Source organism: Pituophis catenifer, unplaced genomic scaffold, assembly GCF_029215685.1.
Source record: "Pituophis catenifer annectens isolate HBS135680 unplaced genomic scaffold, rPitCat1.0.hap2 SCAF_2, whole genome shotgun sequence".
NCBI classification, from domain to species: Eukaryota; Metazoa; Chordata; class Lepidosauria; order Squamata; family Colubridae; genus Pituophis; species Pituophis catenifer.
The window spans coordinates 39,876,799-39,902,561 of NW_027256882.1; the positions used below are offsets into that span (position 1 = coordinate 39,876,799).

Here is a 25,763-nt window from a genome sequence, read left to right on the forward strand (position 1 = left end):
AAACAAAACAACCACCTCACAAACACATGGCACAACATAGGAGAACAAACTCATCAGGACAGGATTCAGCAGTCCATCTACCTCTAAAAAGACAAAGGTCACTCTTGAAGACAGCAAAGTTCACATTCTGAACAGGGATAACTAATGCAGGGGTAACTTTGTGGGGGCAATAAGCTGACTTTGTATAAATATACAAAAGTATGAAGGCTATTGCTTAACACATTGTAAGCCGCCCTGAGTCTCCGGAGAAGGGCGGCATATAAATCAAATTTAAAAAGAAAAAACTTTGTAGGTTGTCTTGAGTCCCAGACTTGATTAAATCTTGCTGGGTGATGTAATGAAGGGGCTTTGGGCAATTCCTATCACCCTGGAGCTGAAGGTCTTTTGTCTTGTAGATAAGATGGCTCAGTCTTTCTGGGGCTATTAACAAAGGTGAGAGCTGCTTTCCAAGAGCACGTTTCTCCTTTTCTCATCCAGGGAGGTAAAATATTCTGCCTTTTTAATATTTCCTAGAATATTTCATTCTTCTCAGAGAGGGGTGGGTACTAACTTTCTACAGTTCTTATGGGGAATTTCCTAACTGCATAAAGAACACCACTTCCTATTGTAAGGTCCCAAAATACACTTGAGTCACCAGAATGCCAAAGAGAGAGAGACTCAAGACGAGGCTTACAAAAAAAAACCAGATTTTATTTATGGCCAAAAACAAAATACTGGGTGGAACTATATCCAGAACATACAGATACAATGCATGCGAGGAGATAGCCACACCTTGGGGAAGGTATAGCGTCCTTTTATACCCTCAGAGACGTCAGCTTAGTACCCAATTCTGGCCTCCTAATTTAGGTTTGTGTATTCCTTGTTGCCCTGCAAAGGAATCTAAACTTCCAATTAGTCTTATCTTAAGCATTTCTTTGTTTACTTAATTGGCTACTTAGCCCCTGGCTCTGGAAGACCAGATCTTATCCAGATTAAGCATAAATTAGGACTGAGGTGTAAATTATCCCTTTGTTGATGGCTGTGGTTTCAACTGAGATATGTACCATGCTTTTAGATGGCACAGAAAGAGATTGATATGAGTTCAGGTCAAATGGCAGGGACATACGTTTGACAAATACCAGATACATTTCAGAGGCTTCATGACAATTTGTTTGTAACAGGAGATACAAATAGAAAGGAATAATATATGTGATACAAATACAAAGGCATATATGTATTACAGGAACCTAATGGTTACAGAATCTAGTATAACAGTATATCATATTCTAGTATTATTTATTATATCCTTATTATTGTTTCCCTTCACTATGAGCCTTGTTCTGTGAGACTAGGCCTCACATAAACCACCATTCCTAAAAGTGGTGAAGGCACGTAAACGGAGCAGACAAAAGCCAGGAAAAGCTACCTCATGGAAAGGAACCAGGTCATTAAAGAAACAAAAGGACAAAAGTTGGACCTGAGCACATGGCAAGCCTACCCCCCACCCCCACCCCTTTCATCAAAAAAACAAGGACTTTCAGGGATAAAAGAGGTCCTGAATCCTGCCCACTCTTTGAGTCATTTCTGGATCCAGAGTTGGCTGCTTCTGCCCCTCTGGCTAATGCCTGGCAGCCTAGTTGTGGACCCTGGGTAAGTGTGTGTGTGTGTATATGTATCAGAGGTGGGTTTCAGCAGGTTCTGACCAATTCTGGAGAACCAGCAGTGGAAATTTTGAGTAGTTCAGAGAACCGATAGTAAAAATTCTGACTGGCCCCACCCCCATCTATTCTCCGCCTCCCAAGTCCCAGCTGATCAGGAGAAAATGGTGATTTTGCAATAACCTTCCCCTGCAGTGGGGAAGGAATGGAGATTTTACAGTATCCTTCCCCTGCCACATCCACCAAGCCACGCCCACCAAGCCTGCCACGCCCACCAAGCCACACCCACAGAACCGGCAGTAAAACAATTTGAAACCCACCACTGGTATGTATGTGTGTGTTTGTGTGTGTAAGAGCAAGCAGATATACTTTATAATCAGTAAAAGTTTGTCGTTATTTTAAATTCACTAGGTCTCTGTGTATTTTAAAGAGCTGCTTGTGCCACAGTCTTCAGTTGAAATTGGTTTGAGTATGGCAATTTTCCAGGGGTGTGAGTATGTGAGTGAATGACCTCGTAAGTTGAGAGCACACCATTCACATTAAGCTAAAATGAGACAAGTGCTAATATTATAACTAATGGATGCCTCAAGCAGCATGACTGAATACCATGCTTAGGATTCTTCTCACATGAACTTTAAATGCATGTTATGCAGGATTGTAAACAGCTTAAATGGTTCTTGTGAATGAAGGTGAGTTATAAATTCCGAAATAGCTAAGTAACTGATCATATAGATATGGCAGACGAAGACATATTGCTTAACGTTCTACGTTATATTATTATTTCATTCTACAGGTAGTCCTCGCTTAATGACCGTAATTGGGGTTGGTGTCTCATTGCTAAGGGACACGGTCAATAAATGAGACATCACGTGTCTGCAAACGGATTTATGACATCAGTTCTGCTGCAGTGGTTATGCAAATAACACACGATCATTAAGTGCGAAATCACATGACTTCCACTTTCAATTTTACTGCTGACTGCTCCGTTGGCTTTGCTTGTCGGAAGCCAGCTGTGTGAAGCACACCAATGGCGATCATGTGTCCATGGGACACTGTAACGGTTGTAAACACACCTTAGTTGTGAAGCACCCAATTCTTGTCCACATGAACATGGAGATACTGCAATGGTCACAAGTGCAAGATCTAGTCATATGGTTACTTTTTCCACTGCTGTTGCAACTTTGAACAAGGGCAGTCATTAAGAGAGGACTATCTGTGTAGCTCTTAAGTTCTGATGACAAAGAGAACAGTTAAATTAGAATAACTGAGTGGGAAGAGGCCTCGGAGGTCTTCTAGTCCAACCACCTGCTTAGGCAGGAAACCCTATACCATTTCAGACAAGAGCCTTGGTGGCACAGCAGACTAAAGTGCTGTTAAAGTAGCACTTAGCTGCCAGCTGCCTGCAATTACTGCGAGTTCAAATCTCACCAGGCTCAAGGTTGACTCAGCCTTCCATCCTTCCGAGGTAGGTAAAATGAGGACCCGGATTGTGGGGGCAATAAGCTGACTTTGTATTAAAAAAAGAACACTGCTTGGGGGGGCCAAAAGCCCTACTAAGCAGGTATATACAAAAGTATGAAGGCTATTGCTTAACGCATTGTAAGCCGCCCTGAGTTTCCGGAGAAGGGCGGCATATAAATCGAACAAACAAACAAACAAACAAACAAACAAACAAACAAATAAATGGTTGTCCAATCTTTTCTTAAAAACCTCCATGATTAGTTTCCACCCATTGCTTCTTGTCCTGCCCTCAGGTTCTTTGGAGAATAGCTTGACTCCCTTTTCTTTGTGGCAACCCTTGAGATATTGGAAGACTGCTATCATGTCACCCCTAGTCCTTCTTTTCGTTAAACTAGACATATCAATTCCAGCAACTGTTCTTTATATGTTTAAGCCTCCAGTCCACTAATCATCTTTGTTGCTTTTATAGGTAAAGGTAAAGGTTCCCCTCGCACATATGTGCTAGTCATTCCCGACTCTAGGGGGCGGTGCTCATCTCCGTTTCAAAGCTGAAGAGCCAGCGCTGTCCAAAGGCGTCTCCGTGGTCATGTGGCCAGCACAACTAAACGCCAAAGGCACACGGAACGCTGTTACCTTCCCATCAAAGGTGGTCCCTATTTTTCTACTTACATTTTTTACGTGCTTTCGAACTGCTAGGTTGGCAGAAGCTGGGACAAGTAAGGAGAGCTCACCCCATTACACGGCACTAGGGATTCGAACCACTGAATTGCCGACTTTTCAATTTTGCTTTTATACTTAAACTTAAATGTTCACCTAATATACTAAAAACCAAGATCACATTTTAAAATCCAGATCGTGGCCTCACAAGGGTAACTAATGAGAATTAGCATGGAGTAATGGTTCAGATGCTGAATTCTGGGTGAGAAATCTCAGTTCGAATCCATTCTAGAATAGCTCATGATGGGATCATCACTTTAACCCAAGAATAGTTCACATAAGTGTTAGTGGAAAGATTTGAAGGAAGGACATACAAAACATTAAAATGCTTTTCAACTCTGATGCTATCTTTATGAATAGCATGATGGCTATGATTATGATTCTTATGATCCATAATTCTATTCTTTAATAGATAGTTTAATGTAATTTTATTTTTATTTAATAGATGATTATGGTATTTATTAAATTATTTTCATGCAATAAATGTTTGGAGGTTGATGGACAAGTTCATGAAAGGATCGATGCACTGAAGAGTTTGGGCACAGAAAACCACAGATAGTGTGCCATTCAATATGTGAAAGGGAATTACTATATATTGAATCATCCCTAAATTGAAGTTTGCTTTAAGGTCTGCTCCCTAGTTTCCAAGGACCCTTCCAACTCTGTTACTGTTACTTCAAGATGCCAAAAGATTTCTATTTTTATATCTTAGGATACAAAAATATCACATTAGCTTATTTTTCTAGTGATGGTCTTCATGAAATAAATTTCTAGGTACTTTCCTGTGCAACCACATCCTATGCATTAGAGAAGTGTAGAAAAGACACAAGCGAGAATCAAACAGGGCAAGCGTCTTAGAAAGCCAAACAACTATTCCTGTTTATTTAGCTATAATGTCTCTCTTATTTATTTATTTATTTATTTATTTATTTATTTATTTATTTATTTATTTATTGGTTCGATTTATATGCCACCCTTCTCCGGAGACTCAGGGTGGCTTACAATGCATTAAGCAATAGTCTTCATACTTTTGTATATACCTGCTTAGTAGGGCTTTTGGGCCCCCCTAAGTGGTGTTCTTTTTTATACAAAGTCAGCTTATTGCCCCCACAATCCGGGTCCTCATTTTACCTACCTCGGAAGGATGGAAGGCTGAGTCAACCTTGAGCCTGGTGAGATTTGAACTTGCAGTAATTGCAGGCAGCTGGTGCTACTTAACAGCACTTTAGTCTGCTGCGCCACCAAGGCTCTTACAGTGTTCTTTATCAAGTGTGTTCCGATGTCTGTGGAGATTCTCAGTCGTCCAGGTCATGGTTGTCCCAAAGGTGCTTTTTTTCAAGAGGCAACTGGACTTTTTGATTTTTCTTTGAAGGCGTTTTGCTTCTCATTCAAGAAGCTTCTTCAGCTCTGACAAGATGGAGGGGAATGGAAGGATTTATACTCGTTGTAGACAGCTGGACATTTGCATTCTTTTAGAGGGTGTTGAACCACTTGCAGATTTATTTGTGTCCTCAGCAGAGGTGGGCTTCACATAATTTAACAACCGGTTCGCCCAGAATCTAAAATGTGTCCACGCGTGCCTTGCGCACATCAGGGGTGGGTTCTACTTACCTTTACTACCGGTTCGCAGCGGGGTCATGCATGCTCCTCTGCACATGTGCAGAAGCGTTTTAGTGACGTTGGGATCAGTGGTGGAGCCTCCCGCCGGTTTTACTACCAGTTCTATAGAACCGGTGCGAACCGGGGGCAATCCACTACTGGCGTACATGCTCACTGCATCAAAAACACAGCGATTGTATAGGACGGGATAGCTTCGTGCGCGCGCCTTACACACATGCATGCTGCGTCAAAAACACAGCGATTTTATAAGATAGGATAGCCTCGGGGCAGGTGGGCGGGCCCAGCAGCTGGCCATAATTACCGGTTCACCGAACCGGCTGAATCCCACCACAGTCCTCAGGATCACCTCAGTGGTGCTACAGACTTTTAGCTATGCAATTTAGTTCATTCTTCGAATGGTGTCGGAGTATGAATGCATTTCCAGAGAGATCATTGCAGACTGCAGGAACCAATAGCATTAGCATTACTGAGGTGATCCTGAGAACACAGATAGTTACACTATGAACTGTTTACCCAAGAGAAGAAAAGAAGATGATTGGACAAGAAAACTGATTCTAACTCCTCCTCCTGGTATAAATGAATTGGAATTTCTTACTTCTGTGCCACAGCTTCCTCTCAATCTGTCATTGGAATCCTCCTGGGTTTAAGATTTGGTTTTTCTTCTCTTTTCTAGATAATTTATAGAAACACAGAGATTCAAACATGGGAAACGCTTTCGTTGCCTACCGTGGTCATGTTGTCACCGCTGTTGTTTCTGCTGTGGCTTCTGCTGTTCTTGTATTTTGCATTGGTAAGTCATCCAAACTCTAACATTGCGAGCTAGATAATGCTTTCATTTCTAGTGAGAGGTGGGGGTGTGGGTTTTTTTGCATTTCTGTTCTATTTTTCCCCCTTTCTGGGGGGATAGCAGCAGCCAGGTTAGTGAAGGGGGTTGGACTGGCTCTGGGGAGACCCAGGTTGTAATCCTCCCTCAGCCACAAAAGCTCCTTGGATGGTTTTGGGCCTTTTGCCTTCTCTCTCAGCCCAGCCTACCTCACAGGCTTATTAAGTGTTTTTTCCAGTGAGACCAGTCTATTAGGGCAACCTGTTCTACCCAATAATGGGACGGAGCCAAGGGTGAAATGTAAAATTTGTTATTACCGGTTCTGTGGGCATGGCTTGATGGGGGGGGGTATAATGTGACTGGGTGGGTGTGGCCAACTTTTTTTTTTTTAACTTTTCAAAGCATTTTTTTCTAATGCTTTGAAAAGCCTCTGCCGATCAGGCAACTCAGCTGGGATCGTCAGAGACTTTTCAAAGCATTTTTTTTGCCATCTCTTCAGCCAAGAGGTTGCAGAAAAAAATGCTTTGAAAAGCCTCTGACGATCCCAGCTGAGTTGCGTGATCATCAGAGGCTTTTTTTTTTACTTTTAAAAGCATTTTTTCGTCGGAAGAGGTTGTAGAAAAAATGCTTTTAAAAGTTAAAAAAAAAAAAGCCTCTGATGATCGTGCGGCTCAGCTGGGCATGGGGCGGGGGGGGGTTGCAATGATTTTTGCTACCGGTTCTCTGAACCACCCGCCACCATCGCTACTGGATCGGGCGATCCAGTCCGAATTGGGAGCATTTCACCCCTGGATGGAGTATGCTGCTTCCACTTTCACCTTTCAGGCCCAATCCAGGAGCTTTCGCAGGCAGTCGATTTTGCGACAAACTATTTTTGTATTGAATTTATGTTTTACTGACAAAGAAATAAAGGGATACTAATGTAGATCTATTTCAAGCTATTTAGCTCTCATCAGCTAAGCTAGCCATACCCTTCTGGGATTCGAACCCGCGCTACTTGCATATTAGGTATGTTGCAATATTTTTAGGATCAGACTCAATAAAGATAATAGGAGTTAGAGGTTTAAATATATTTCTCTTTAATCATAGTAGGCATTCTATATTCGCTGAATATTCAAGATAGAAGCAAAGCAAAAAGGTGAGGGTGGCTCCTTATATATACAAGGGGTGGAGCCAGGAATGGGAGTGGTAAATTATGAATACATTAAAGTCCAAAGAATAAGTTAACCCCTGATGTTCCATATATACATTATTTACACATTAGAGAACAAGGCATTTACATCTGACAAATCCCCCTCTAAATGCCGGTTCGTTATACAACACCAATTACATTCAGATTCAGGACAATATAATACATATAATTTAGAAGTTAAATATTTGTGTTGTTTAGAAGGCAAAGGCTTCGTTAATATGTCAGCTAATTGTTCAGAAGTGTCACAGTGTATTGCTTTGATGAATCCATCTTGAGATAGTTGTCTCACGTGCTTAAATTTTATATCAATATGCCTGGACCTTTGTCCAATTGCATCGGATCTGGATATTTCAATGGCCGCTTTATTGTCTTCATGCATAATAAATGGTAAAGTAGGTTTTTTCCAAACATCTGTGATCAAATCGTTGAACCATACAAGGTTATTTGCAGCTTTGGACAAACAAACATATTCCGCTTCTGTGGTAGAAGTGGCTACCAGTTCTTGTTTACCAGTATACCAGTAAACTGGACAATCATTCAATAGAAAAACATAACCAGAGGTACTCTTTCTGCATGTTGTATCACCAGCCCAATCTGCATCAGCATAACAAGTAATTTTTGGTTCTTTGTCATTATTAGGTTCTAATACTAAACAAAAATCTAATGTACTTTTCAGATATCTTAAAATTCTTTTGACAGCTTCCCAATGATACATGGTTGGTTTGCTAACATATCTTGACAATAAATTGAGAGGTAATGCAATATCTGGCCTGGTCCAATTAGATATATAAAGGAGTGAACCTATAACTGATCTGTAAAATGTGTTGTCTTTAAACTCAGGGGAAGATTCATCAGTGTTTCTAAGAAAATCAGTTTGCATAGGGGTGTCACAGGTTTTGGCATTATTTAAGTTACACTTGTTTAGAAGTTCAATGATTTTATCTTTCTGAGTAAGTTTGAATCCCCTTCTAGTTTTGTTAATTTGTACACCAAGGTATTTATTCACTTTACCTAGAGATTTTAAGGAGAAATGTTCGTTTAACTTATTTACAAAGATTTCCCTGCTCTCTTTATGTTTTCCAATATATAAAATATCATCCACATAAATTAATACAAATTCAATATGATCATTACTCTTTTTTACAAAGAAACAGTTATCAGCAGTGGTGGCGTTGAAATCCATGGTCTTAAGTACCTTTACCAAGCAATCGTACCATCTTTTGCCAGATTGCTTTAATCCGTACAGACTCTTATTTAATAACCAAATTTCGTTCTTATTAGTGTATTGGCTGTGTGGTGCTCTTACATATATTTCCTTATCTAATTTTGCGTGTAAATACGCAGTCTGTATGTCATATTGAAATACGTCCAGATTGAGTGCAGATGCTATTACAAGAGCTGTTTTGACACTCTCTGTTCTCACTGTGGGTGAATATGTGTCAGTATAGTCTTCTGGATATTTCTGTGCATAACCTTGTGCAACTAGTCTAGCCTTGTATAAGGTATTGCCTCCTTCTAAGTTCTTAATTTTATAAATCCACCTGGTACCTATAATTGTTTTATCCTTAGGTGCGATCGCAGGTGTGAATACATTTAATCCTTGCAAACTTTCCATCTCTTTTTCCATAGCTAGTTCCCATTTTTCTCTTTCTTCACGGGGAAGTTTCAATACTTCCTCATATGTATTAGGTGTTATTTGTTCTCCATCCATATGCATTATGTAATCTCTGTATTTATTTGGTATTTGGTTTCTATTGTTTCTAATAGTTCTTCCAGGCTTGCTATGGTTGTCATGCAAATATCTAGCTTCCTTTTTTGTTAATGTGTCTGTCTTTATTTTATGCTGACTATTTGTCCAAGTTTTGGTTTTGTTCTTATTTTTGTTAGTATTTTGATTTTCTGTTGTTTCTTCCTCGCAAGATATCGTATCTTTGCATTTATTTGGGAATATTTCATTAAGGTGCAATTTAGACCAATTGGCCTGCTCATGGAACACAGCTGTTCTGGATACTATAAATTTGTTATTATTATCAATGAATCTGTACCCTTTGGTTCCAGTTTCGTATCCCATGAATCTTAATCTTCTGGATACGTTTTCTCCCTTTCTCCTCAACTGTTTAGGTATGTGTACGTCTGCAGTGACTCCAAATATGTGCATGTGTGCTAATTTAGGTTTCCTATTGTACATCACCTCATATGGTGTCTTATTCACAATACTGGACCAAGTTCTATTTTGAGTGTAATTTGAATAATGTAAGGCTTCTGACCAAAATTGTTTGCCTAAACCAGCATCCTCTAATGTGCATCTAATCATGGTTTGTAGTGTGGAATTCTTTCTCTCTGCAATTCCATTTTGAAATGCAGAAAATGGATTGGACGTGAAATGTAGCATTCCTCTATCCTTTGACCATTGGGAGAATTCTTTAGACATGAATTCACATCCCCTATCTGTCATAATTTGTTTTATTCTGATATTATGTTGTGTTTCTATGCGTTTGTAGAATTCCTTAAATTTCTGAAATGTTTCATCCTTGTGCTTTAATGTGTAAACAAAACCATAGCGACTGTAATCATCCACTATTGTTAGAAAGTAACGTTTTCTATAGGTAATTGATGGAGTTAATGGACCAACTAAGTCCATATGTACTAAATCAAAAATATTGTTAGTTGATCTGTTAGATTTTTTTGGTCTGGGACTGGTTTTTAGTTTGGTGGATTTACATACTGAGCATTCCAAATAATTTTCACAATTTTTTATTTTGACACCTTCTGCGTGTTCAGTCATTTTTTGTACTACAGGAAAGCTTGCATGTCCTAACTTCCTATGTAAGATGTGAGCACACTCATCATGAATTGGTTTACCTATTTTTGGTTTCTTCTCATTGTGTGTATTTTTGTGATCATGGGTTATTTTACATTCATCATTGTCACTGTTACTGACATTTTCATCATCTGCTTCACTACAACCTTCCATATTTGAATCAATGTTATGTAACCATCTTTCTTTAGTTATCAGATAGGGTAGACCTCCTTTTATCATCACAGTGCCTACATTTGTTTTGTTCTTCTCTATAGTTGCTTTCCCCTTTGAGAAAACTATATTGATGTCAGATTCTCTGCTTAGTTTTATAGCACTCAGTATGTTGTGAGGTATTTCTGGAATTAATAATACCCCCTCTATTTTCCCTAAACCAGGCAAGGTTACATTTCCTCTGCCTAATACTTGAACTTTTTCTTGATTAGCTACCTTTATCACAAACTTATCTTCTTTAAATGAAGATAATATACTTTTGTTGTTAGTGGTGTGGTTTGTTGCACCAGAATCAATAAGCCAATTATTGTTCTCATCTTGTTGTGTTCTGGTGCTGTCTTGTTTATTTAGTCCATTTAGTGACCCAGATTTTCTCTCTTTTGAATTTTCTCTACCCCCTCTACTTTCTCTGTAATTTGGTGGACTTCTATATTTGTGTCTATCTGTGGAGGACTGTCTGTAATTATATTTGCTCCTATATTCTGGCCTATGTCTCTCTCTTGAGACTTTGGGGCAGTCTCTTCTACTGTGTTCCCTGGATCCACAATTGTGGCATCTAAAGGCCTCATTATATTTATCTTGAAAGACTACTTTCCTAAAAGGTTTGTGTTCTGTTTGGTTACTGGAACGATTTTTTCTTGAATTGTCTTCTGCTATCAATTTGTTAGATAGACTTTCTATGGATAAATATCCCAAATTAATGGTATCTAAGTGTGACATAAAGCTATCCCATGATGGGTCAAGTGAATTGATAATAACACTTTTCATTGTTTGATCTGAGATCACTTCCCCCCTTAATTGCAGCTCAGCTCTTATTTTGTTTAGATTTATCAAATGCTCACTTATAGAAACCCCTGGTTTCACTCTAGAAGAAAAGAAATCCTTAGACATTCTTGTAGTTGTAGCTATGCTATCGCTGTGAAATAGATTAAACATGCATTGAATTATTTCTGATACAGTTAGGTTTGGTTTGATGCTATGATACATTGCAGGAGACACGCTAGATATTATTATGAAAAATGCTCTATGATGTAAACAATCTATATTTAAAGTCCAAGGTCTTCTTGGAGGACTAGTTATAAAGAATAGTAAATTTTCTTTCATAAAAACAACCTGAAGCTGTTGATACCACTCTTGTAAATTAATGCCATCAACTCTAAGTTTTGGGAAGTCACTGGGTAAGTTCCCCACATTATTTTGTCCATTACTTACAACCTGAGGCAGTCCGTGGTCTCTCAAGTGCAGGAAATTACAGAACGGCATTGGGATGCTTGCAACGAGTCTGCGCGGTTCTCTGGCCAGTTCAAGTCTTTTAGGGCCGTCTGCGTAGTTTTGCACATGCGCGTTGCTCATTTCTTCCTTGGCGTCGTCGTGGAAGGTTCTCTGCATTTCAGCTCTCTCGATCCGCTCCTCTTCAGATGAGTCGGTCTCTGGCTCGGTTTTTGGGGTTCTGATGGTGGCGACGGTTCTTTTCTTTCTTTTGTGTGCGTTGGCACTCGATCCTGTCTGCGGTGTAGGACGGAATCGGCATGGCTCTCTGGGCTCGGGTGTCGTCGCTTTCGAAGTCAGAATGGGAGCGTGCAGGTCTTGAGTTGTTGGTTTGATTTCTTGCTTCTTCGTTGATGTCTTGGAAATTTTCAATCTTGGCCCAAAAGCAGCAAAAAGCGTTTTCATTGCTGACTTTACTTGAGATTTTGTTAAATCGTCTTCACTTTCTGATTTTGATTCATCTGAAGAGTTTGAGACTTCTTTTTCACTTTCTTCGTCTGATAGCGTTTTTCGCGCCAGAAATTTTGAACTGAGCGTTTTGATTGGCTCTGTTTCACTCTCTTTTGAAGTTCGTTGAAACCAAGATGGCTGCCATTCAAAATTTCGCGCGGGATCATATCTTTTCTTTTTTACAACGATTTTCTCAGTAGTCATTTCACTCACAGTTTTTTGATCTTTGGGTTTTTCTTTAATGACGTTTTTCTCTCTCGCTGCTCCGCTGTTTCTCAGCATCTCCTGGAGGTCCGCGATGAGGCTTTCATCATTTTTCTGGCTTTTTAATATCTTTAATATCTCTGATCTGAGTTCGTTATTTTCTATTTTGATTTCTTCCTGGTCATTATTTTCACTCATCAGTTCTTCTTCTTCAGTGGTGTATTCTTCGGATTCTCTCGAAATCGCGTTAGTGGATTCGTTGATCATCTCTTGATCAGTTTCTATTTCTTTGCTGTAGGCCCTGGTGTTGGGCCTATCTTTCTTGGACATTTTTAATTACTTATTGAGTCAATTAACCATCCTCTGCTACCAGCTTGTTGCAATATTTTTAGGATCAGACTCAATAAAGATAATAGGAGTTAGAGGTTTAAATATATTTCTCTTTAATCATAGTAGGCATTCTATATTCGCTGAATATTCAAGATAGAAGCAAAGCAAAAAGGTGAGGGTGGCTCCTTATATATACAAGGGGTGGAGCCAGGAATGGGAGTGGTAAATTATGAATACATTAAAGTCCAAAGAATAAGTTAACCCCTGATGTTCCATATATACATTATTTACACATTAGAGAACAAGGCATTTACATCTGACAAGGTAGATGTATTAACCTCTAAGCCACGGGCTCTCCTCGCTTTGTTGGCTGTACCAGGGGAGAGAGTAAGTATTTTTTCCAGTGAGACAGGTCTATCTCAGCAACCTGGTCTACCTAATTATGGGATGGAACATACTGCTTCCGCTAATACATGCATTCATCCAGGAGTGGGCTTCAAAAATTTTACCAAGGGGTTCTCTGCCCAGTTGCAGGGCGTGGTCATGGTGGACGTGGCCTAGTAGGCCTCCTGCACCATGGCAGGGGGGGCATTTTTGCCCTCCCCGGGCTCCGGAGGCTTTCCTCAAGCCTCCAGGAGGGAGAAAATGGCCTCCCCAAGCTCCAGAGGCCCTCTGGAGGCTGGAAACAGGCCCGTTTTCAGCCTTCCCAAACTTCCAGTAGGCCCATTTTTTGCCCTCCCTGAGCCTCCATGCGCACCCTGCACTTACCTACATCCAAAACAGGCCACGTGGGGACTCCTGGGAGGGGTGGGGCAGGATGGGCAGGACCAGCCTAGGAGTGGGATTTGAGGGTTCTCCGAACTGCACAGAATCTTAGCTAGAGATTCTCCTGAACCCCTGCGAACCCCCAGCAGCCCACCCCTGGGTTCATCACAGGGTTATTGTGCAGAGAAATATAACCAAGACTACATAAAGGAAAAGGAGCAAATAAATCTAACAGATAAATCAATGCATGGGGTCTCCCCCTCCCTTATTTCATTTGCCCAACAGCAGCCCGTTGAAGAAGGCTCAGAGGGGAGAACAAGAGATTGACAGGCCCCATCCAGATCCAGTGTTACAGTGTGCTTGTGTGCTTGCAGTTCACAGAGGCTGAGAATGTTGTCATTGCCAAAACCACAATTCTGAAACAGGAAGTGCAAGACCTTATCTAAAAAAAAAATCCTCTGTCTCTCCATTCCAAAGGAGACAGAAACAGAGAAAGAAGATCCTCCCTTTTCCATATATGAAACATGATCCGTAGTTTTCCACCATCTTATCACCTGTTTCAACTTTTAATCCCCTGCTGCAAAAGATCAATCTGCTCCTTAGCCAATGAAAGCCTGGCCATTTCTCCTCTAGAAGTGCAGATCTACAGCTTTTCTTTATTGCAGGGAGTCTTCGAATTATGACCGGTTGCTTAGCAACAATTTGAAGTTATGACAGACCTTCCAAGGGCTAAAGTAGGATTCAGATTTGAAGTTATGATGGCTGCTCCCCCCTGCCCCCCCAAGGTCTCCTGATTGCATTTTGGGCACTCGGCAGTTGGCCTGTATTTGCATCCGTTTGCAATGTCCAGCAGTTACATGACTACAATTTACAAAGGGTTTTTTTTTGCTGGAAACCAATCCTCACATTGTTTCTGGTTAAAAAAAAAAAACACTCATTAAGGAAAATGGATTCGCTTTACGACACCATGTTTGATTGATGACCACCACATTCGCCGTTATGACTTATATCAGAAATTCCAGGCTTTGTAACAGTTATATATTGAGGACTAGCTGTATTCCCCATTCCCATTTGTGACTGATTAACTGAGGAGAGTGTTTATTAGATGATGATCTCTTTTTCCCCTCAGTATCATCGGTAAATAAGCCGACCTTAAACCCAGACGACTGTAAGATGCTATTGGCAAGGAGACGCCCATGCTTGGCTGACTGGATTGGGCACCAGATGAAGTGCTTCTACTTCTCAGATAAAGAAGAAACCTGGTCTGCTAGTCGAGACTTTTGCTCTTTCTACAATGCCTCGCTGGCCATTATTGAAAAGGAAGAAATGGTAAGAGGTGAAAATATCCTATTGCCGTGATGGCGAACCTATGGCACGCATGCCACAGGTGGCACGCGGAGCCATATCAGTGGGCATGCCAGCTCAGCTCTGGGGCGCATGCGCGCGCCGGCCAGCTGATTTTCGGGCCTTCTGGGCCCACCAGAAGTAGGGAAACAGGCTGTTTCCTGCCTCTGGAGGGGCGGGGGGGGAAGGCCCGTTTTTCTTTCTTACCTGGCTCCAGATCCTCTCTGTGTATCTGGGAAAGGCAAAAACAGCCTTTCCCACTCCCTTGGAGGCCCTACAGAGGCTAAAAGGGTCCATTTCCCCACTCCCGGTGGGACAGGAAGTGACGTTTTTTCCTGTCTCCAGCCTCCAGAGACTCCTAGAGAGGCTCCTAGAGACTCCTAGAGAGGCTCCTAGAGACTCCTAGAGAGGTTCTGGAGGCTGGGGACAGCAAAAAATGTCACTTCCTGTCCCACCAAGAGTTGGGAAATGGGCCCTTTCAGCCTCCATAGGGCCTCCAAGGGAGTGGGAAAGGCTGTTTTCGCCCTTCCCAGATACACAGAGAGGATCTGGAACCAGGTAAGAAAGAAAAACGGGCCTACCAGGACATCATGTGCCAGGAGCGGGGGGGGAGGAGGGAGGGGGTTGTGCACACATGCGCGTGGGCATGTGCGCGCGACCCTCCCCCGCCCCCCCCCTCTCCTGGCACGCGATGGCAAAAAGGTTAGCCATCACTGTCCTATTGTATTATTAAGAGAGGATGGTTCTGTTTTCGTGTCAGGCCCACACATACCAATTCCTTAATTTTCCAGGGTCAAGTAGTGGGTCAAGGTATTCTGAATAGAGAGCTGTGAGATCCAAACTCAAGTCCACCCTGAGCTAGTGACTTGGAGCAAATCTCCCACCTGCCTTCAAGGATTGTTGTGGAAGAGCCAGTTTCTGTATGCTTGTATGATCTCCTACGACTATGTAATGCCTTTCCCCAAAAATAAGACCTATCCCTAAAATAAGACCTAGCATGTTTTACATGTGCACCTAATATAAACCCTACCTCCCCAAAATAAGCCCTACTTAAGAGCCTGAGCAGCTGGACACCTGCCCATTCCATCTGGTCGCTTGCAGTGCCGCGGCCATGAGGTGAGGCTGGGGGGGTGGAGCCGCCCCATGTGCCCCGCACCAGCTTACCTCAGGGCCACCACAGCTAGGCCATCCAGACTCCGACAACTGCCTCATAGCGGCAGCGGCAACAACCATGTGTAGCAGGAGCCCAATGGTGAAATCCAAAAAAATTTACTACCGGTTCTGTGGGTGTGGCTTGGTGGGCATGGTGTGGTGCAGCTTGGTGGGTGTGGCAGGGGAAGGATACTGCAAAATCTCCATTCCCACCCCACTCCAGGGAAAGGATACTGCAAAATCCCCATTCCCTCTCCACTCCTGGGGAAGGATACTGCAAAATCCTCATTCCCTCCCCACTCCAGGGAAGGATACTGCAAAATCTCCATTCCCACTCCACTCCAGGGGAAGGATACTGTTGCAATATTTTCAGGATCAGACTCAATAAAGATAATAGAAGTTATAGGTTTAAATATAATTCTCTTTAATCATAATAGGCATTCTATATTCGCTGAATATTCAAGATAGAAGCAAGGAAAATGGGGAGGATGGCTCCTTTTATATACAAGGGGCGGAGCCAGGAATGGGAGTGGTAAATTATGAATACATTAAAGCTCAAGTAATAAGTTAACCCCTGATGTTCCATATATACATTATTTACACATTAGAGAATAAGGCATTTACATCTGACAAATCCCCCTCTAAATGCCGGTTCGTTATACAACACCAGTTACATTCAGATTCAGGACAATATAATACATATAATTTAGAAGTTAAATATTTGTGTTGTTTAGAAGGTAAGGGTTTTGTTAATATGTCAGCTAATTGTTCAGAAGTATCACAATGTATTGCTTTGATGAATCCGTCTTGAGATAGTTGTCTCACGTGCTTAAATTTTATATCAATATGCCTGGACCTTTGTCCAATTGCATCGGATCTAGAAATTTCAATGGCCGCTTTATTATCTTCATGCATAATAAATGGTAAAGTAGGTTTCTTCCAAACATCTGTGATCAAATCATTGAACCATACAAGGTTATTTGCAGCTTTAGACAAGCAAACATATTCTGCTTCTGTGGTAGAGGTGGCTACCAGTTCTTGTTTACCAGTATACCAGTAAACTGGACAATCGTTCAATAGAAAAACATAACCAGAGGTACTCTTTCTGCATGATGTATCACCAGCCCAATCTGCATCAGCATAACAAGTAATTTTTGGTTCTTTGTCATTATTGGGTTCCAATATTAAACAAAAATCTAATGTACTTTTCAGATATCTTAAAATTCTTTTGACAGCTTCCCAATGATACAAGGTTGGTTTGCTAACATATCTTGACAATAAATTGAGAGGTAATGCAATATCTGGCCTAGTCCAATTAGATATATAAAGGAGTGAACCTATAACTGATCTGTAAAATGTGTTGTCTTTAAACTCAGGGGAAGATTCATCATTGTTTCTAAGAAAATCAGTTTGCATAGGTGTGTCACATGTTTTGGTATTATTTAAGTTACATTTGTTTAGGAGTTCAATGATTTTATCTTTCTGAGTAAGTTTGAATCCCCTTTTTGTTTTGTTAATTTGTACACCAAGGTATTTATTCACTCTACCTAGTGATTTCAATGAGAAGTGTTCGTTTAACTTATTTACAAAGATTTCCCTGCTCTCTTTATGCTTTCCAATATATAAAATATCATCCACATAAATTAATACAAATTCAATATGATCATTACTCTTTTTTACAAAGAAACAGTTATCAGCAGTGGTGGCGTTGAAATCCATGGTCTTTAGTACTTTTACCAAACAATCGTACCATCTTTTGCCAGATTGCTTCAATCCGTACAGACTCTTATTTAGTAACCAAATTTCGTTCTTATTAGTGTATTGACTGTGTGGTGCTCTTACATATATTTCCTTATCTAATTTTGCATGTAAGTATGCAGTCTGTATGTCATATTGAAACACGTCTAGATTGAGTGCAGATGCTACTACAAGAGCTGTTTTGACACTCTCTGTTCTCACTGTGGGTGAATATGTGTCAGTATAGTCTTCTGGATATTTTTGTGCATAACCTTGTGCAACTAGTCTGGCCTTGTATAAGGTATTACCTCCTTCTAAATTCTTAATTTTATAAATCCACCTGGTACCTATAATTGTTTTATCCTTAGGTGCGATCGCAGGTGTGAATACATTTAATCCTTGTAAACTTTTCATTTCTTTTTCCATAGCTAATTCCCATTTTTCTCTTTCTTCACGGGGAAGTTTCAATACTTCCTCATATGTATTAGGTGTTATTTGTTCTCCATCCATATGCATAATATAATCTTTGTATTTATTTGGTATTTGGTTTCTATTATTTCTAATATTTCTTTCAGGTTTGCTATGGTTGTCATGCAAATATCTGGCTTCCTTTTTTGTTAATGTGTCAGTCTTTATTTTATGCTGACTATTTGTCCAAGTTTTGGTTTTGTTCTTACTTTTGTTAATATTTTGATTTTCTGTTGTTCCTTCCTCGCAAGATATATTATCTTTGCTTTTATTAGGAAAAATTTCATTAAGGTGCAACTTAGACCAATTGGCCTGCTCATGAAACACAGCTGTTCTGGATACTATAAATTTGTTATTATTATCGATGAATCTGTACCCTTTGGTTCCAGTTTCGTATCCCATGAATCTTAATCTCCTGGATACGTTTTCTCCCTTTCTCCTCAATTGTTTAGGTATGTGCACGTCTGCAGTAACTCCAAATATGTGCATGTGTGCTAATTTAGGTTTTCTATTGTACATCACCTCATATGGTGTCTTATTCACAATACTGGACCATGTTCTATTTTGAGTGTAATTTGAATAATGTAAGGCTTCTGACCAAAATTGTTTGCCTAAACCAGCATCCTCTAATGTGCATCTAATCATGGTTTGTAGTGTGGAGTTCTTTCTCTCTGCAATCCCATTTTGAAAGGCAGAAAATGGATTGGACGTGAAATGTAGCATCCCTCTATCCTTTAACCATTGGGAGAATTCTTTAGACATGAATTCACATCCCCTATCTGTCATAATTTGTTTTATTCTGATATTATGTTGTGTTTCTATGCGTTTGTAGAATTCCTTAAATTTCTGAAAGGTTTCATCCTTGTGCTTTAATGTGTAAACAAAACCATAGCGACTGTAATCATCCACTATTGTTAGGAAGTAACGTTTTCTATAGGTAATTGATGGAGTTAATGGACCAACTAAGTCCATATGTACCAAATCAAAAATATTGTTAGTTGATCTGTTAGATTTTTTTGGTCTAGGACTGGTTTTTAGTTTGGTGGATTTACATACTGAGCATTCTAAATAATTTTCACAATTTTTTATTTTTACACCTTCTGCGTGTTCAGTCATTTTTTGTACTACAGGAAAGCTTGCATGTCCTAGCTTCCTATGTAAGATATGAGCACACTCATCATGAATTGGTTTACCTATTTTTGGTTTCTTCTCATTGTGTGTATTTTTGTTATCATGAGTTATTTTACATTCATCATTGTCACTGTTACTGACATTTTCATCATCTGCTTCAATACAATCTCCCATATTTGAATCAATGTTATGTAACCATCTTTCTTTGGTTATCAGATAGGGTAGACCCCCTTTTATCATCACAGTGCCTACATTTGTTTTGTTCTTTTCTACAGTTGCTTTCCCCTTTGAGAAAACTATATTGATGTCAGATTCTCTGCTTAGTTTTATAGCACTTAGTATGTTGTGAGGTATTTCTGGGATTAATAATACCCCCTCTATTTTCCCTAAACCAGGCAAGGTCACATTTCCTCTGCCTAATACTTGAACCTTTTCTTGATTAGCTACCTTTATCACAAACTTATCTTCTGTAAATGAAGATAATATACTTTTGTTATTAGTGGTGTGATTTGTTGCACCAGAATCAATAAGCCAATTATTGTTCTCATCTTGTTGTGTTTTGGTGCTGTCTTGTTTATTTAGCCCATTTAGTGACCCAGATTTTCTCTCTTTTGAATTTTCTCTACCCCCTCTACTTTCTCTGTAGTTTGGTGGACTTCTATATTTGTGTCTATCTGTGGAAGATTGTCTGTAATTGTATTTGCTCCTATATTCTGGCCTATGTCTCTCCCTTGGGACTTTGGGACAGTCTCTTCTACTGTGTTCCCTGGATCCACAATTGTGGCATCTAAAGGCCTCATTATATTTATCTTGAAAGACTACTTTCCTAAAAGATTTGTGTTCTGTTTGGTTACTGGAACGATTTTTTCTTGAATTGTCTTCTGCTATCAATTTGTTAGATAGACTTTCTATTGATAAATATCCCAAATTAATGGTATCTAAGTGTGACATAAAGTTATCCCATGATGGATCAAGTGAATTGATAATAACACTTTTCATAGTTTGATCTGAAATCACTTCCCCCCTCAATTGCAGCTCAGCTCTTATTTTGTTTAGATTTATCAAATGTTCACTTATAGAAACCCCTGGTTTCACTCTAGAAGAAAAGAAATCCTTAGACATTCTTGTGGTTGTGGCTACGCTATCGCTGTGAAATAGATTAAACATGCATTGAATTATTTCTGATACAGTTAGGTTTGGTTTGATGCTATGATACATTGCAGGAGACACGCTAGAAATTATTATGAAAAATGCTCTATGATGTAAACAGTCTATTTTTAAAGTCCAAGGTCTTCTTGGAGGACTAGTTATAAAGAATAGTAAATTTTCTTTCATAAAAATAACCTGAAGCTGTTGGTACCACTCTTGTAAATTAATGCCATCAACTCTAAGTTTTGGGAAGTCACTGGGTAAGTTCCCCACATTATTTTGTCCATTACTTACAACCTGAGGCAGTCCGTGGTCTCTCAAGTGCAGGAAATTACAGAACGGCATTGGGATGCTTGTAACGAGTCTGCGCGGTTCTCTGGCCAGTTCAAGTCTTTCGGGGCCGTCTACGTAGTTTTGCACATGCGCGTTGCTCATTTCTTCTTTGGCGCCGTTGTGGAAGGTTCTCTCCATTTCAGCTCTCTCGATCCGCTCCTCTTCAGATGAGTCGGTCTCTGGCTCGGTTTTTGGGGCTTTGGTGATGGCGGCGGTTCTTCTCTTTCTCTTGTGTGTGCTGGCACTCGATTCTGTCTGCGGTGTAGGACGGAATCGGCATGGCTCTCTGGGCTCGGGTGTCGTCGTTTTCGAAGTCAGGATGGGAGCGTGCAGGTCTTGAGTTGTCGGTTTGATTGCTTGCTTCTTCGTTGATGTCTTAGAAATTTTCAATCTTGGTCCAAAAGCAGCAAAAAGTGTTTTCATTGCTGACTCTACTTGAGACTTTGTTAAATCGTCTTCACTTTCTGATTTTGGTTCATCTGAAGAGTTTGAGACTTCTTTTTCACTTTCTTCGTCTGATAGCGTTTTTCGCGCCAGAAATTTTGAACTGAGCGTTTTGATTGGCTCTGCTTCACTCTCTTTTGAAGTTCGTTGAAACCAAGATGGCTGCCGTTCAAAATTTCGCGCGGGGTCACATCTTTTCTTTTTTACAACTATTTTCTCAGTAGTCATTTCACTCACAGTTTTTTGATCTTTGGGTTTTTCTTTAATGATGTTTTTCTCTCTCGCTGCTCCGCTGTTCCTCAGCATCTCCTGGAGGTCCGCGATGAGGCTTTCATCATTCTTTTGGCTTTTTAGTATTTTTAATATTTCTGACCTGAGTTCGTTATTTTCTATCTCGATTTCTTCCTGGTCGTTATTTTCACTCATCAGTTCTTCTTCTTCAGTGGTGTATTCTTCGGATTCTCTTGAAATCGCATTAGTGGATTCGTTGATCATCTCTTGATCAGTTTCTATTTCTTTGCTGTAGGCCCTGGTGTTGGGCCTATCTTTCTTGGACATTTTTAATTACTTATTGAGTCAATTAACCATCCTCTGCTACCAGCTTGTTGCAATATTTTCAGGATCAGACTCAATAAAGATAATAGAAGTTATAGGTTTAAATATAATTCTCTTTAATCATAATAGGCATTCTATATTCGCTGAATATTCAAGATAGAAGCAAGGAAAATGGGGAGGATGGCTCCTTTTATATACAAGGGGCGGAGCCAGGAATGGGAGTGGTAAATTATGAATACATTAAAGCTCAAGTAATAAGTTAACCCCTGATGTTCCATATATACATTATTTACACATTAGAGAATAAGGCATTTACATCTGACAGATACTGCAAAATCTCCATTCCCACCTCACTCTGTGGCCAGCTAGAGGTGGTATTTGCTGGTTCTCCGAACTGCTCAAAATTTCCACTACCGGTTCTCCAGAACCTGTCAGAACCTGCTGGATGTCATCCCTGCAGGAGCCCACATGGCCACTGGCCCACTACTTCTGCTTGCTCACGGTCATAGCAGAGCAGGAGGTTGAGCGATGTGCTGGTGCCGCGGCCATGAGGCAGGTGTCTCATGAGATAAAGGTTAAAACAAATGTATAATCAGAGTCTTTAAACGTTTCAGAGTGATTTGATGTTTGCCATTTATTCCCTCCAAAGGATTTTGTGCAGCGTTACAAAGGCACCACTTCCCACTGGATTGGCCTCCAACGAGACCCGAATCAACCCTGGAAATGGATCAACGGAAATGTTTCAACGTGCGTCATCCTTTCTCTCTTATGTCTTCAGTTGAGGAGTGATGAAATGGTCGCCATGTAAATTAAATAAATTAATTAGATAAATTACACCAGCCAAATGCTGAGAAGAAGTGGCGTGCGGTTTATTCATCATCCAGTGCCATCCTGTTTCTTGCATTGAGCACAAATGCAGGGCACATTTTCATAAATCCCAACTTTGTGTCTAAAACTAGGGAATATGGAGAGTGGAGGCAAGCCAATGTGGTGTAGTGATTAAGCTGTTGGACTTGAGAAACCCAGGTTAGGCCCTCCTCTCAGCCACAAAAGGTATCTGGGGATTATGGGCCGGTCCTTCTTTCTCAATCCCAGAGCCAGTGTGATCTGTGGTAAAGTTGTCCCACTAAGAGAGCAGAGACCCAGATTAATGTCCCCTCTGAACCATGGAAGATCCCTTGGTGATCCCTTTGGGCCAGATCTTCGCTCAGCCCTATTTGCCTCGTATGTTAGAGGGGTACCTCTGAGCGCCAGTTTGGTGTAGCAATTAAGGCAGCAGGCTAGAAACCAGGAGACAAAAACCTTTGTCATTCCAAAGGTGCTTTTCAAAAGGCAATTGGACTTCTTGGTTTTTTCCTTGAAAACATTTCGCTTTTCATCCAATGAAGCCTCTTCTCTTCTGGGTCCAAGAAGTCCAGTTGACTTTTGAAAATGACCTCTGGGGTAGCCATGACCTGGATGATTGAGAATCTCCATAGACAGGAGTCCATGCTGTATCTTTTTATTCTTGATGAATGTATTTTATTCTCCTTATGTACACTGAGAGCACCGAGAGCAAAGACAAATTCCTTCTGTGTCCAATCACACTTGGCCAATAAATAAAGAATTCTATCTACCATATTTTTCAGACTGTAAAATGCACCGGATTATAAGATGCACCTTAGTTTTCTGGGAGGAAAATAAGAAAAAAGCTGATTGGCGGGTGAATCGGCCTCCCGGAATACCTCCAATCAACTGTTCCCAGAGGTGAATTTTAGCAACAGGTTCATTGGTTGTGAGCTCTGTGCCTTGCTTTTTTTCCAGCCTCTGAAACCTTCCTTTAAGAGCCTTTTTTCAGCCTCTGAGCCTTTTTTTCAGCCTCTGAAACCTCCCTTAAAGAGGCTTTTTCAGCTTCTGAAACCTCAGAGGTTTCAGAGGCTGGGTGGGGCTACATTTGATTTATTTATTTATTTTATTTTATTAGATTTCTATACCGCCCTTCTCCCGAAGGACTCAGGGCGGTGAACAGCCAAAAGATAAAACACAGAAATACAAAATTTAAAATAGATTAAAACAGATTAAACAATTTGGCTAAATTTTAAAAATATCCCATAATCTGATACATCATAATTTGATGTATCAGACACACCCAAATTTTCACCCTCTTTTAGGGGTGGGAAACATGCATCTTATACTCTGAAAAATACAGTATTCTATTAGTCTTCCATTGGGTACAAAGCCAGCTAGTCACTTGGGCTGGTCACTTTCTCTCATTCTTATGAAGGAAGCAATGGCAAACCAATTCTGAAAAACTTAGCCAAACGTTGTCCAGGCAATCTTCAAGAATCAGACAGGACTGAACATAAGGGGAAAAACAATGTATCAGTTCTTAACAAAAAGCTGGGATATAAGTCTAACAGATAAATACATAAAGAAGAAGAATGCCCCAATATGGCTGCTTTCTAAATTAATTAATTAATTAATTTATCAAGCATATATACGATAACAGATAAAAGTATAAACATGATTTTGAATACATGAAATGGATATGAATAAAAAATTAGGGACGGTAGGCACGCTGGTGCTCTTATGCATACCCCTTACACTTGGAGTCCTAGATCAAAATTTGTGCTCAGGAAGAGAATAGACATATCAGCACTAATCATGTATGTCTATAAAAATATGAATGTGAATGTTTCTTATTTCTGGTGTTCCATATGAAGGCATGCCACCCCGTATGAAGATCATGTCCTTCCAGTTCTAAAATTCTCCTATTTAAATTAGGAGCAAATTATAATATATAATATATTAATAGCAAATTTATGGCCTCCAGATGGACTCCAGTTCCCATCAGCTCTGAGCACAGAATGAGTTATAGATCAAAGTTGCTGGGAAACACCACGTTGGTTACTGCCAGACTAGCCCATATGAATCCATTGCTATCTTCTTATCACCCACTCAACTTTGTTTCTTTGCTCACCTGTTGATGAGTTAAGATTTGCTCATTCTTGACTCAGCAAAAAAACTATACTGGCATGAAATTTGGGGCCTCCATTGCTACCTCTCCAATCCAAATCACTGTGGTTGCCTGACTTTCTACCAAATTGTGAAGTAAATCTTATGCACCTTATGACTGCTCTTGGAGATTGTTAGAATACAGAATCAAATTAGGACACCAAATTAAGTCAGTTAAGGGCGAATAAAGCCTCTCTTACAGGTGGGGGCGAGAGGAAAACAAGGCTATGGGGACATGGCAGAAAAGAGATGTTGCTAGGGCAAGTTGATGGCATGGTTAGATGCCAATGGGGGACACAGCTTTTCACTCTCGTTGCCCTTGTGTTGCAGGTGGGAGGTCCTCGGTGATGGAGGGCACTGTGCCTTCCTGAATGACGAAGGGAAAGCAAGCTGTTCCAGGTGCCAAACCCTCCATCACTGGATATGCAGCAAACCTGACGAATTCACAAGTCCAAAGATAGTTTGAAGTCATATTGCTTCCAATCCACTCAACTGGAATTATCTCCTAATATTGGCTAAAGTAACAGATGGGCCTTATTTCCAGAGAAGGGGAAATTATTTCTGCCTTTGCACACTGTAAACCTAGCATATCTGCTGGGGATATGGTTTTCCTTGGCTCTTGCTGGTCAGCGGTCAAATCTTAGGATGTCCTTTTTGAACAGATAACAGCCGCTGGAATCAGGGTGGTGGTATGAAATAGAGGGGACAGAGATTCCCCCTCTTCCCCTTTGACTGTATTGTGTTTCCCCAAAAATAAGATCCTGTCTTATATATTTTTTGAACTCTGAAATAAGTGCTCGGCCTTATTGCCATGCACTCAAAAGCCTGATTGGGCTTATTATCAGGGGATGTCTTATTTTGGGGGAAACAGGGTATTGAAAGAAACTCTTCTCAGGCCCTGGGTTGGGATAGGTAGAAGATGCTTCAGTTGTTTAATCAGTTGCTTATTTCCTCTGG

At 40.4% G+C, this 25,763-nt stretch overlaps 1 protein-coding gene across 1 annotated transcript; it reads left to right on the forward strand.

Annotated features, from left to right (window-relative positions):
* Positions 1–2,307: 2,307 nt before the first annotated feature.
* On the forward strand, positions 2,308–25,272 carry LOC139310155 (C-type lectin domain family 2 member D-like). The gene is made up of 4 exons (XM_070934316.1): positions 2,308–2,326; positions 14,629–14,828; positions 22,462–22,559; positions 25,137–25,272. Exons 1-4 carry the CDS (start codon positions 2,308–2,310, stop codon positions 25,270–25,272), a joined length of 453 nt encoding a protein of 150 aa, XP_070790417.1.
* Positions 25,273–25,763: the final 491 nt, after the last annotated feature.